Source organism: Rhinichthys klamathensis, unplaced genomic scaffold, assembly GCF_029890125.1.
Source record: "Rhinichthys klamathensis goyatoka isolate OS25496 unplaced genomic scaffold, OSU_Roscu_1.1 h1tg000323l_1, whole genome shotgun sequence".
Taxonomy (NCBI): Eukaryota; Metazoa; Chordata; class Actinopteri; order Cypriniformes; family Leuciscidae; genus Rhinichthys; species Rhinichthys klamathensis.
Window position 1 is genome coordinate 2073296 of NW_026606839.1, and position 15324 is coordinate 2088619.

At 35.7% G+C, this 15324-nt stretch overlaps 1 protein-coding gene across 1 annotated transcript; it reads left to right on the forward strand.

Moving 5' to 3' along the window:
• Positions 1–9229: 9229 nt before the first annotated feature.
• Positions 9230–14854, forward strand: LOC130105614 (cathepsin Z). Its single transcript, XM_056271684.1, has 6 exons — positions 9230–9383; positions 10594–10757; positions 10836–11015; positions 11231–11381; positions 13398–13563; positions 14392–14854. Exons 1-6 carry the CDS (start codon positions 9253–9255, stop codon positions 14503–14505), a joined length of 906 nt encoding a protein of 301 aa, XP_056127659.1. The 5' UTR covers positions 9230–9252; the 3' UTR covers positions 14506–14854.
• The last annotated feature ends 470 nt before the right edge of the window (positions 14855–15324 follow it).

The following is a 15324-nucleotide window of genomic DNA, read 5'->3' on the forward strand; positions in this document are numbered from 1 at the left end:
TCTCCATATTTTACATTGCATGTAAAATAACACGATCATCAAACATTAAACAGCATATTAATCAAAACTGCCTAACGTTGCTGACTGAAATGTCGATCCAGGAACAGGGAGCTTTGATGGACTCGGGCTGCGCTCGAAATCTCATACTACTATATCTATAGTAGGCGAAAACAGTGTGTGGCAAAATAATTATGTCTGAATTCACATGATAATAACAACATGGACAATGTAGTGCATCCAGATTACATTCATACTTTTTAATTAAAAATAAGTACCTACTCAAGAGAGAATGTGATTTCAGCCTCGATCTTTTAATCATCGTTCTGAATCTGAATTTTCTCAGCTTTTTGATAAAAATGTTGCTTTTTTATTAAACTTACACACATTCAAGTGTTGGTTAAACAAACAAATAAAGTAATTTATTCTATCTTCATGCATTATTTCTTGTTGTTGTTTAAAAGCAGAGACTCTGTTCTTTCTCTTGATATATTTTATGTTCAAATATTCATACAACAAAATGTTCAGAGGGCCATGAAAGTTTTGTGAAAATGATCAAAATATCAATATCATATCAACAGCTTTGAATGTAAACATATCATGATGAGCAGTGCACAATAATAATATAGGTACTAAAATAAAAGAACACATGACGAAAATGGAATGTGGGTTTCTGGGACTCATAATTGTACTAACTAACTAAATTAATAATATAATATTTAAGTGTAAAAGTGCATGCATTTTTTTGACTAATTAATGTTCACTGTAAATTTCAGTTATTCTTACTTTTAACTTTTATTAACCTATAATTTTGACATTATCTTACCATTCAAGCACTACTGTCTTGTTAAATTTAAAATTATTTATATGGATACCCACTATATGGTTCACTGCCATTCATTAATCCTCTCCCGTGGCCTTATGGGATAGTAAAGCGTCCATCATATGCACACTTCAGAATCTTGCCGTAAAAATTAGGTAATCGGGGCTCTTTTTACTCATATGACATACGTCTTTTGTCACATACTGTTTTTCGCCTACACTGTAAAAAATTATTGTGATTTTAACGGTAAAAGACTACAGTGTAAAAATGCTACAGTGCAAAACTGTTAATTGGTTAACAGAAAGTTTCCTTACTATATACGGTAAATAACTGTGATAGATCTAACGGTACATTTAATGTAATTTTACTGTAAAATACCATTAAATTTACAGTTTTTGAAAGTGAAAAGAACAACTCATTGTATAATTTACAGTGAAAAAACGTAAATTAACATTCCCACAATTCCCTTTGTGACACTTCACATTTGATTTATTTTTGTTGAAATAACAATGTTTCTTCTTAGTTCTTTTCTAATCAGTTATGTACATTAGGGTTTTATGTTACATTTAATGTTGTTAAATTAATGTTTATTGCATTTTTAAAATGTCATGTGTGTTACCATGATGGTGTTTAATGTTTGTGCGAATAACAGTGTGCAGCTTCTATATAATGTGAAAGTTTGCTTGTGATGAGCTTTGATTGATCATGTGACTCTCATCATTGCTGTGATTGGTGGTTGTCAGTGTATTACAATGGTACAAAACAGATATTAATACTTAAATAGGTTGGTAAATTATCATTATATCAGATAATGAATTACGGTTTATTACTGTAAATTTTAAGTTAAGTCTGTAAAACCAAAAACGTTGATACCGTATTTTTGACGGTAAAGTTCTGGTAACCACAGCTGCCAGTTTTTTCCATAAAAACAACGGGATTTTTTTTTACAGTGTACTATATAGTTGCAATTAGTTGCAATTATGCAATTTCAGATGGTACACAAGCTGCATACTGCAAAGAATAAAGTAAGCTATGTTAGTCTGGCTTTGAGAACATACCGTTTCACTCTGACCACAGGAGTCTCGCTGATCTTAATGGAGGCTGTATCGTCTTCTGTTTCCTCTGAAAGCACACATCATCTCTGACATGAGGAGAAACTGCTCTCTTTGATAGAGTCAGGAGATATACATGAGTTTAAGAGCTAATTGAACATGAACTGCAGGTGGAAGCAACAGGACCATGTCAAATTGAATCACACGGCAATCTGAGTCCACACACTCTGCTGAGTCGACAAACACTGATCATTAAACAACTTCCCACAGTTATGAGTATACTGATGATAATTTCATTACATAAAAGTTAGATCAAGAAACTTCCTGCCAACTCCAAACAGACGCCATGATGAACTTGTCATTGACTTCTAGTCTTCTTAAACGCCAGACATACAATTATAGTAGACAAACCCAAACCTTCACTCTAAATTTTTAATCTCTTAAGAAAGAGATTGTGTCGTCAAACACGACACAAAGTTGAACATTTTCACTTCTGAAAGCCTGCTGTATATTGAGTATCCAACCCGTTCTCATCCCAAGGCGTCATATACTGACGCCGTCTATATCCAACGCACATGGCACCCTTTAGCGTCAATATGAGACGCAGATATATGGCGCCTCCTAGTGGTCTAACCCTAACACTACCCCAGACCTAAACCTACCCACAACCGAAGCGTGTTATATTGACGCTAAAGGGTGCCATGTGCGTCGGATGTAGACGCTTTGGCAAAAGCGTCAGTATATGACGCCTTGGGATGAGAATGCGTTGAGAATGCGTTGGAGTATCTGATTATAACCTCAATCCTCACAAACATGTTTTGGCAGATTATTTGGGCCTCTTTAAAAAGCCTTTTCCCTATACTCTTTCCAAGCCTTTTTTAATACGTTTAGTTCTGTATTTTCAGACTACAGTTTTACTGAAACAACTAAACAGATGTGAACTTACCCCAAAATTACACCTAGTTAGTCGCTAAGATACAACATATACTAAATCCTTGAGTTTTCACGTGACGACACACACTTATAGAAACACCCATCTGGAGGACAAAACAAGGCGTTCCTTCATCATTTTTACTAGGTTTGTTCTGAGCACTAATGTAGTAAGACAATGATAATATATTGATGATGCATAGTCGAGCAGATGAACCCAGAATATAAGCGTCTTTCCATAGAAAACCATTATAAAGAAAACGCTTAACCATTCAGGGTGTTGCATTCATATTCTTGGCTCAACTGCTCGTTTTATCAATAAGGTGTGTGTTGAACTTTTAATATCACTGTTTTAGTACATTGAGGCACTTTAAGTGTTTTTCACGTTAATGTTCCCCTGTTTTTAGTAAAATACTGCAGCAGGTGCTGTACAGTATATGGAAATTGGCATTTTGTTCACATGCATTTGTGTATTTCTTCTTTTAAGAGGTCATCTAAATATTCGCATCTTGAAACACAGTAAATTGATAGGCCTGTGCTGCAGATCTGTGTTGCCCTCCGCGTCAGTCATGTGACTGAAAACTATGAATACTAAGAATGTATTTCAAAGTACATGTGCTGGTTGAGGAGAGACCCCCTGATATGATTGTAAAGCGCTTTGGGTGTACAGTAGTACATATGAAAGCGCTATATAAATGCCTCATTCATTCATTCATTCATTCATTCATTCATTCATTCATTCAAAGTATTTTAGCACCACCTGCTGCTGAGGACGAAGCACTACACCTGAACAGGCTACTTCAAAATTTAGTTAAAGCACAAAGGGTGGATATAGGCCTACAATAAAAAAGCTGCATTTGAATACAATCACCCCATCCTCAAATTGTCTAAATTAAATCAGAATGAACATCATGTATCTGTCTGACACATCTAAAAACACGTTTAAACACTTCAAATGACAAATGTACTCATGATCTTTTTGTTTTTTTTAGACCGATTTGCTGCTTTCAATTTCACTTTTAGTAATACTGTAGGCTACTGTAAAATACGATCGGTACACTTACAGACCACAGCTGTTAGTTTAGAAAGATGAAGGACTACTTTTTGTAGTTGGATCTCTGTAATAAAACAGAACGAAATATAACTACACATTAATTAATCTAACCATCAATTAAACCACCCAGTGGCGGTTCTAGCCCATTTCAACTGGGGGGGCCAAGCTGGGGCCAGTTGTACTGTTAGAGGGGCCAGTTACATTTAGACCTTATTGTTGTCATATCATTTTCTGGACTCCTGCAGGCATTAACAGGCAAAATACCGTGTTTATAATCATTCAACAATGTATTTGCATTTCCATTATATTTTTACATTTGCATTACATATTCAGTATTAGTCACAGTAACTGTAATAGACATGATGTCCTTCTTTCTCTTCATTTTGAGAACTATAGAGCAAAAGCAATGGGGACCAAGAAGCTTATTAATTCATTTACTGAAAATAACTGACTTGATATGTCTAACCGTTTACAGGGTTCCTGCACACTTTTTAAAGTCAAATTTAAGGCTTTTTAAGACCTAAAGAAATCAAAATTAATACCGTACATTAGGGCTGTGCAATATTGACAAAAATATATTTCAATATTTTCAACATTTTGTTAATAATTAGATAATATTTTACTGATTGTGTTTTTGTGCTGGTGCCATGGCTGGTTTAGGCCTGTTGTTGACAGCTGACTCACGAAGATATTAATATTTTTCATATTCTATGCAGTGGTCAGGGTTAGGGTTAGGGTTAGGGTTATTTCTGTCACAGCAGTGACAGAAATACATTTTTTTAATTAAGGGGCAATATTTGCCACCTTAAATTGATTTCCAGGGGCATTTTCACCTATATATGGACATTTTTTCTAAACTTATTTAGAGTTATGCATCACCTTTTATGTCAAATACTAACGTTCAAATTATACAGTAATTATACTTATTTATACAATAATACTTAATTATGCAATAATTATACAGTACCACTGTTACCAGTCAAATTAATTAATTCAATCAAAATCCATCTTTGCAGTGCAGAGGTGACACAGAAGTGGCATTAATATATTTACACTCCATTTACAATTGCATAAATAAAGCTATGAGATTTTTTTAAAATCAATATTTAAATATGAAATTATTTCTAATTTTAACGTTTTAATTAAAGGATACTTTAAATATGAAACTAAAACCGCCAGTAGGCGGCGGCAAGTCCCTGTAAGAGGGATTCATTCATTCAAACGATTTGTTCAAACGGCTGATTTATTCGGGAAAGAACAAGTGATTCGTTCAAAACGCGGATTTCAGTCAATAAATCATCGCTGTGTTGCATTGAGACTCTGCTACGGTTTCATTATGAAATTCTAGTCGGCGAAATAAAGGGAAAACAAACAATATTGTGTCTAAAAAGTAACTCCCAATGTTAACTTATTGTTAATTTAACTGTTGTATAACATAAATATCACAGTTGCAATTGTGCACGGGAAAACGGCACTCTTGCTGATGTGATATTCTAATATAAGAACATAATATGATATAAATATAAGACAAAAACTAATTTGGGGACATAGCCTATGAACTGCACACAGCAGTGAAAGGACGATAGACAAATGCTATGTCAGCTCAAAGTGCCTCGTAGGCTACATAGTTAAAACAACGATTACAATATCATAATAGACAATACACATCGCACACCCCATACGCACATAAAGAATGAACTTACAACTGAACTGACATTTACCAACTTTCTTCTTCTCTCCTCTCTCGCGTGCAGGAGACAGGCGTTATTCTGCCGCGATTCCCGCGAATGTGATGCGAATTGTCACGTGAAAATGCAAATCCACAAAGATAGAAAAATAAAAAATAATACGCATACAACGATAGCAAAAAACAGTTTTGTAAAAATTATTTCAAACTCCACATTTAGGGGGGCCACAAGGGGGGCCAAGCTTTTTGTCACAGGGGCACGGGCCCCCCTGGCCCCCCCTCTAGAACCGCCACTGAAACCACCTTTTACCTTCTTTTCAATTCGCTGAAATTACGTCGAAATTGATACACTACATCAAAATAGAAGGTCACTTTTAATGACTTAGTGATGTCATAATTTAGAATTTATATCTCATAAAAATGACTTGGTATGCTTTAAATGTCAAGACGCCTTCAAAACACATGAAGGCTCACAGCATCGAGCAAACAAAAGCATCACAAGAGACGGCGTTAAACTACCTCATGTCTCAAAGCATAACACAATACAAATGAATATAGACAGCTTTAAAAACTGCGTTTCATTTCAGCGTTGATTTGAAACGCATTTCGAATCACGAACCACTCCGAGTATAACATCGCGGTTCCCACCTCTTCCAAATTACAGTAGCATGGCGTCACGTGAACGCTGCATAAGCTGGATGTTTTGGTTCAGGAGGAACTGTAAAAAAGTTGGCCGCTGTTTCGGTTGCGGTGCTCGGTGACAGACGTCTAACTTTATTTTTTATTTTTATGTCTGTCTAACTCTGCATAGCATGAAACATGCTGATGACTTGTGATGTCTGGAAATATGCACGTAGGACATCGTATCATCGATGCATTTGGACTGAATGCACGAACATTTTATGGTCAAACGACTTCCACAACCAATGTATACATTGAAACATTTAATTCAAAAGTCAATTAAATTAGTCCATTTCGATTTTGGCCAATAGCCTCTCATAATTTTATGTTAAATCTCATAATTATGACCTAGTATGCATAGAATGGTTTAATATAGAATATATATACTGTATATATATATATATATATATATATATATATATATATATAATATAGAATGGTTTGATAAAGAATGCAAGACCATCAGAAAGGACCTTAGAAATATAGCAAATGAAAAACACCGCCAACCAAACAACCCGGCCTTACGCATTAGATACAATGACATTTTAAAAAAATACAAATGTACAATTAGGAACAAAAAACAAAATTATACCCACATGAAACTTGAAGATATTGAAAACGCCATTAATCAAAATCAATTCTGGAATATGTGGAACAAGTTCAACACAAAACTACAACAAGCACTACCCATTCAAAATGGTGATGTCTGGAAAACACATTTTGAAAACCTTTACAAAGACATACCAATTAAACTAATTAGACCAGAACAAAATTTTATAAAAGAAAAACTCCAAACATTAGAACAAACAATTAAAGACAACCAAAACCCTCTTGATTCTCCAATTACTTGGGAAGAATTGATCACACAGACAAAATCTCTCCAGCCGAGGAAAGCTTGTGGTCCAGACAGCATTAGAAACGAGATGCTCAAATGCAGCACCCCAGAGATGCAGGCTGCAGTGTTAAAGCTGTTCAATATCGTTCTACAGTCGGGATGTTTTCCTGACATCTGGTGCAAAGGGCTCATTTCCCCCATTCATAGGAGTGGGGACAAATCAGACCCTAATAACTACCGTGGCATCTCTGTCAGCAGCTGTCTAGGCAAACTATTCTGTAGCATCCTAAACAAAAGAATGCTAGATTTCATTGAGGAACACTCCATCTTAAGTAAAAGTCAGATTGGTTTCCTCCCAAAACACCGCACCACTGATCATATATACACACATTAATTAATAAACATGTACACCAAACTAAAAATGGTAAAATATTCTCTTGTTTCATAGATTTCAGAAAAGCTTTTGATTCTATCTGGCATGAAGGTCTCTTTTACAGACTTCTACAGTGTGGTATAGGGGGCAAAATGTATGATCTAGTTAAATCTATGTATTTAGAAAATATGTGTGCTGTTAAAATTGGCAACAAACAAACTGATTTCTTCACCCAGAGAAGAGACTTTCGGCAGGGTTGCAATTTAAGTCCAACGTTATTTAATATATACATCAACGAGCTTGCTGTTGAGTTAGATCAATGTGCTGCTCCTGGCCTCTCCCTTCTAGATAGAGAGGTGAAGTCCCTGTTTTATGCTGACCATCTCGTTCTACTGTCTCCTACTAAACAAGGACTACAGCAACAGCTAGACATAGTAGAAAAATACTGTCAGAACTGGGCTCTGGCTGTAAATATGAAGAAAACAAATATCATGATCTTCCAAAAACGCCCAAGATGTCAGGAGAACAAACATCAATTCAAAGCATGAGCTATACCTACCTTGGTATAACCATATCAGCATCAGGGAGTTTCAACATGGCAGTGAATGCACAAAAAGAAAAAGCTCGAAGAGCTATACATGCAATTAAAAGAAAATTCTATAACTTCCAAATTCCAATTAAAATCTGGCTTAAAATATTTGACAGTGTCATCCAGCCCATTGCGCTGTACGGTAGTGAAATATGGGGTTCACTCAGTCATCAGAGCTACACCCGTTGGGACAAACACCCAACAGAATCTCTTCATGCTGAATTTTGCAGACACATCCTACATGTACACAGAAACACACCAACAAATGCATGCAGAGCAGAATTAGGCAGATACCCACTGATAATCAACATCCAAAAGAGAACACTCAACTTTTTTAACCACCTGAAATCCAGCCCCCAAGACACACTTCACTCCAAGGCCCTCCGAACCCAGGAGCTGAGCCCAGAAAAGAGTCCCCTATGTCAACTGGTACTGAGACAAACTGTAGACTAGAAAACAAACAAAAGTAGACTAGAATGTTATCTGACCCTAAAAAGAGACTATAAATTAGCAGAATATCTCTCTACTGTCAGAGATAGAAAGCAGAGACAGATCCTCACCAGGTACAGGCTCAGTGATCACAAATTGGCAATTGAAACAGGAAGACACAAAAAATCATGGCAACCAAAAGAAAACAGAACGTGTGATCACTGTTTGACAGGTGAGGTTGAGACAGAGATGCACTTTCTCCTACAATGTGAAGCGTTCAAAGACACAAGGAACCTTTACTTTAACAAATTTAACTATATAATCCCAAATTTTAAAGACCTGAATGAAATTTCTAAATTAAACTTTCTCCTGGGAGAAGGAGACCGAACTTATCTTGCTGCCCAATATGTACAGACATGCCACAACCTGAGGGACAGCGAGTGACCGACACACACACACACACAAATATATCCAACATTGTGTTAAATGTTTATATATAATATATATGTTATATATTTTATTTGTATATTTTGTATATGCTTTGGCAACATTGTTTCAAAAACTTTCATGCCAATAAAGCCCCTTTGAATTGAATTGTATGCCATAATTATGACTTAGTATGTCAGAATTTAAACTCTTTACGTCATAATAATGACTTCTTATGTAATAATTAAGATTTAAGTGTGATTTTTTTTTATAGAACTGTTTAAACCTGAGGACTTTCTCTCCGGTTCTGTAGAGGGCGGTAAAAGTCTAGTTTTCGCTCTTCCCGAAGTGTCAAACTCAGATGTAAACATTCATCATGGCGTCTGGTGTGTTATGGTTTTCATTTCTGCTCGAGCTGTTCGTGCACGCGACAGGATTCACTGAAGTTCAGCAACTATCAGATTCATGTTACAAACCAATGAAGGATCACAGACCATCGTTCAGAAAGTATGGAAATATTTCTCGTTTGTATCCATGTTGTACTTGCACTAAGAAACCTATACACACACCACTTACAAAACTATGGCCATTTTAGTGCGATGGCAATATCCTGTAGTCTACTTTAGGACATATACCATGGTAATACTATGTTTTTGGACATGTACCATAGTGATACCACAATGGTATTTGGGTAGATACCACCATGGCAATAACATGTTAGTTACATGTAGCCTAACATGGCAATACCATTATTCTGCATGTAAAAATATATATATAAGTAATCACACTGCAAAAAAAGAAAACTATTTTCTTACTTAATAGTTTTGTCTTGTTTTCCAGCACAAATATCTAAACAATCTTAAACCAAAATACATTTACTTGAGAAGCAAAATGACTTGAAAATGAGTGGCTTACTGAAAAATTAAAATTGAGTTTTTGCTTTAAACAAGAAGTTTTATTATTGTTTTAAGCATAAACTACCTTATTTTCGATAAAAAAAGAGATTTAATTAGTGCTGTCAAATCGATGAATCATATCTAACATAAAAAATTGTAAATATGTATACATATTCACACACACGTATATATATATATATATATACGTGTGTGAATATATGTATACACATATTTACAAACTTTTATGTTAGGTGTGATTAATCAATTTGACAGCACTAATTCAATCTTGGTTATTAGCACAAATTAAACAATCTGTATTGTAAAAAGCTCTATATAAATAAAGGTGACTTGACTTGACTAGACTACGGTATATATATATATATATATATATATATATATATATATACAGTACCGGTCAGAGTTTGGAAACATTACAATTTTTTATGTTTTTTAAAGAATTCTCTTCTGCTCATCAAAGCTTATTTATTTGATCAAAAATACAGATTTTTTTTTAATATTATTACAATTTAGAATGTTTTCCTATTTTAATATACTTTAATATAATTTATTTCAGTGATGCAACGCTGTATTTTCAGCATCATTATTCCAGTCTTCAGTGTCACATGATCCTTCAGAAATCATTCTAATATGCATTCAACATAGTATAAATCAGAGTATTCTGATATTGTATTTCAGTCTGATACAATCACAGTACCACCGTCACATTACGTTTTGTAAGGGTATAAGGAACTGCAATGTCATTTATTGAACTGATGTGACACTGATGATGTAATAATAGTAATATTTCATGCATGTTTTAGGACGTATCCCCGGCCTCATGAGTATGTAAACGTCTCTGATCTCCCTGCCTCCTGGGACTGGCGCAACATTGATGGCAAAAACTATGTAAGCGTCACACGCAACCAACACATCCCTCAGTACTGCGGCTCATGCTGGGCCATGGGCTCCACCAGTGCACTCGCAGGTGAGAACACTACAGCAGAGTACAGGAATGAGGAACACCAGAGAAAAACACACGCCTTGTGCTTTCATCCAAATTCAGATCGCATAAACATCAAGAGGAAAGGGGCGTGGCCTTCTGCGTACCTGTCTGTGCAGAACGTGATCGACTGTGGTGGGGCCGGGTCCTGCCATGGAGGAGATCATATGGGCGTTTATGCATATGCAAATGAGCGGGGCATTCCTGATGAGACCTGCAATAATTATCAAGCTCGGAATCAAAGTAAGACACCAAACTCGAACCAAACCATTACAACATTTAGATGCAAATGTAATATTGATGCAACTTGCATTCAAACTTTTGATCAGGTTGCAATTTAATTGCATTTATCATGCACTAATTACTCTTGTATATACTGTGATACTGTGCATTGCAAGGTGTGGTGGATTTAAATATTATATACGTCTTATTCCTCTACTCTGACTTTTGTTTTGCAGAATGCGACTCGTTTAATCAGTGTGGCACATGCTCGTTCTTCGGTTCTTGCTCCATAATTAAAAACTACACCGTGTGGAAAGTCGGAGACTACGGAGAGGTCTCAGGACGAGACCGCATGAAGGCTGAGATCTACAAAAATGGGCCAATAAGGCAAGTTTTCCCCCCCCTAATTTTCATTTTGATATGAATTTAAGCAGTGAGACACAAATGGCCACCCTGTCGGGCCTCAACTGGCTTTATGCACAGCTGCACTGCTTCCTGAACTTTAGCCAGCTCCTTTGTTTCCTGTCTGCCATTATTGGACAAACTGATTAATCCAGGTGTGCCTGGCCTCAGTAACAATAATCAGGCACACCTGGATTAATCAGTTTGTCTAATAATGGCAGACAGGAAACAAAGGAGCTGGCTAAAGTTCAGGAAGTAGTGAAGCTGTGCATAAAGCGTACAGCAGCAAAAGAAATATGATGGAAAAGATAAAAGTATTCAGCTGTTTACAGTTGCATTAATATAGAATTAAACTGGCAGCTATTTCAAGAGTTTTGAACATGGCTATCAGATTTTAGAACATTTAGACCTTTTGTTTTATAGTATGTTTAGGGTTATGTTTTTAAGTTTGAATTCCGGGTGATTCTCTCTCTTCTATGGAAGCTTGTTTCCGCCACATAATGAAAAATAAAAAAGGTAATTGCGACTTTTTATTTCACAATTCTGACTTTTTTTCTCGCAATTCTGACTTTATTCTCACAATTACGAGATATAAAGTCAGAATTGATTGATATAAAGTCAGAATTGCGTGAAATAAAGTCGCAATTGCGTGTTATAAAGTCAGAATTGTGAGATATAAAGTCAGAAATGCATGATATAAAGTCAAAAATGCATGTTGTAAAGTCAGAATTGTGAGATATAAACTATTCTGAGGGTAAAAAAGTTAGTAATTTTTTTCCTTAGAATTGGCCTGATAACTCGCAAAAGATGTCAGAATTTCGAGATATAAACTCGCAATTATGTTATAAAGTCAGAATTGCGAAATGTAAACTCGCAATTGTGAGGAAAAAAGTCAGAATTGTGAGATAAAAAGTCTCAATTCTGTCTTTTTTTCTCCCAATTGCGACTTTATTTCTCAGAATTGCGACTTTTATATCTCGCAATTGCGACTTTATTTCTCATAATTGCGACTTTATATCTCGCAATTGCGACTTTATTTCTCATACCGTAATTGCGACTTTATATCACGTAATTGTGACTTTATTTCTCAGAATTGCGACTTTATATCTCGCAATTGCGACTATTTCTCAGAATTGCGACTTTATATCTTGCAATTGCGACTTTATTTCTCAGAATTGCGACTTTATATCACGCAATTGCAACTTTATTTCTCAGAATTGCGACTTTATATCTCGCAATTGCGACTTTATTTCTCACAATTCTGACTTCATATCTCGCAATTGTGAGATAAAAAGTCGCAATTATTATTATTATTTTTTTTATTCAGTGGCGGAAACAAGCTTCCATACTCTTCAGCTAAGTACGTTGCCCAGCCAAAAAAAATACAAGATCTTGACCACAAATGTATGCACCTCTTGATGGAAATTTATTTCCATCATGAAGTGCATTCATTTTAGGTCAATATCTTGTATTGACGATGTATAGTCTCCTTCAGCACATGTGTGGAAATGATTATTCATGCTCTCCTCAACCATTCTTTCACAATCTGAGTCTGATGAATCTTGACATTGTCATCCTGGAATATGATCATGATGTGTTTTCCTAACATGATAGAATCATAATAATAATGATCCAATCATAGACTCTTAAGTATCTTCTTAATATATTTTAAATCTAAACAGCAACTTTTCTTTGGCCGGGCAGTGTATATTTGACCCTAAACAAGAGAAGACCGCTTCCCTTTGAAAACATAAGGTCATTATTAATCAAAACGCTGGTCACATAAATGACGGTATATATAATATGATGTCGATAGAGTGAAAGGAAGTTCATTAGAACAGGATCCACTAGTTATAAGGACAGGAACAGTCTGGTTCAAAGATAGTTATTATGTCAATTTTATTAGATAATGGTAAGTTCGACTTAGAAAGTTCGATTTTGTCAATACGAATGAACTTTGCAGTTGAATTGAAAGGGTTTCTCTATTTCTCTGTGTTGTAGCTGTGCAATAATGGCCACTAAAGGCCTGGAGGCGTATGATGGAGGGGTTTTTGCTGAGTTTCACATCCTCTCTATACCAAATCACATCATCTCAGTGGCGGGCTGGGGCGTCACGGAGGAGGGGACCGAATACTGGGTCGTCAGAAACTCCTGGGGCGACTTCTGGGTTAGTAGATTACAGGGCTTTGACCTGGGGTGTGTTTCCCGAAAGCATCGGCATAGTTATCAGCATAGTTCAACAAGTCAGTGTTTCCCGAAACCACTCTCGACCTGTGGTTAGAAGTATAGTTTCTAGTTTGCATGACATGCGGACTTAATAAATCCTTATCTTGAGCAAAATAAGCAAGCTTACATTCAGTACAACCGGTGTCTTTTATTCAGAACACATACAAATGTCATTTACGTCTTTGAGTTTGTCAAGATATTTAAAGCACAGTTTTTGAAGAGTGTGCATGTGTGAACGTCTATGATTGAATCTGGAAATAAAGCAAAATAACTGAGAAATATTCCTCAGATGCCATGTCTGTAATATATATCAAAACATCTAGCATTAATTTGATCTCAAACAGTTTCATTAAAATAAGTTATTACTCCACCACGTGCGTGACGTCATAAACCAACGTGGTTGAACGACCACTTTGCGACAATATGGTTTCGGGAAACAGTCGTGACTAGCTAGTTGATTTCTCCAACGATGCATCGTACTATAGTAGTGAAGCATCGAGTTACGGCGTTGTACGGGAAACACACTCCTGTTCAGCTTTACCACACTGTGGATTAAAGAAAAGAGCAATCAAAAAATGTATTCTCTGAAAAATTAAAATGATGTCATCAATTACTCACCCTCATATGGTGCATTTCCACTTTCTTTCATCGGTGGATCACATACTGTGAGGAGAAACTGCTTCATGAATGTAATAAACCTTGTCCTGAACGTTCAGTACGTATGTCTGTGGTTAAACTGGGCTTGTCGTGTGTGTGTGATCTCTCTTAGGGAGAGTCAGGCTGGGCCAGGATCGTCACCAGTGCATATAAAGGAGGGAAAGGCAATTGGTACAATCTCGCCATTGAGCACAACTGTGCGTATGGAGACCCAATCGTTACATAGATCTGGAGCAATTCCTCTCATAGAACCATGTTGTTCATAAACTGGACCGGCTCTGGGATCAGAAGCTATGAATCATCAACCTGTTGTTTATAATTGCTATTGTTGTTTTTTTAATGTCAACTAATTGTTTAGGATGTAATTCGTTGTTGTCATATCAAACATGGGAGATCTGCCGTATTATAATTTTAAAATCTTGAATCAAATCTGTAAGAGTGAATGTAATTGAGAATGCAAATGATTGATAATATGCAATTAAGTGATTCCATGCATGGTGCAATTCACTTATTATTATTATTTTATTACAAGTCACTGTCTTACATTTGCCAAATACTTCAAGAGTGGTAGAGGTGGTCACTCAATTTTTTTTAATATTGCACATAATAAATCAGAACTCTTCCTATAATTGCACTTTAGCTTTAGCATCATTATTTTACGGAAATGCTGTTCTCTTTTAGCGGTGGCAATAAAATTGATTATTTTTGTTCATTTTTCATTTCTTGAGTGTATCTAACCCGTTAAACAAATCCCTGGTGCCTGTTTCACTAAAAAAAATTGTACATGTTAAGTAAAACATAATATGAGTATGACTGTCCTCTGAAATAATTATTTTAATGGCTTTGCAATGTACAGATCATAAAGTATGTAAATACATGAATGTGGGTATATATGCCAGACTTACAATGCAAACGTACTTTGGCTCCATGTTCAATCTCTATACATCAAGCTAGGGGTCAGAAAAAGGTTGAATACTACTATATAATGTGAATTCAAGTCATTTTGTCAAGACAAGATGATTTTCATTGCTGTATTACAGTAATA

Bases quoted from the DNA above. Each gene is read 5' to 3' on its own strand.
- LOC130105614 (XM_056271684.1), top strand. From the start codon at position 9,253: ATGGCGTCTGGTGTGTTATGGTTTTCATTTCTGCTCGAGCTGTTCGTG. The intron at 9,384-10,593 runs GTATGGAAATAT...TGCATGTTTTAG, and splicing joins CACAGACCATCGTTCAGAAA to GACGTATCCCCGGCCTCATG. The intron at 11,016-11,230 runs GTAAGACACCAA...TTTGTTTTGCAG, and splicing joins TTATCAAGCTCGGAATCAAA to AATGCGACTCGTTTAATCAG.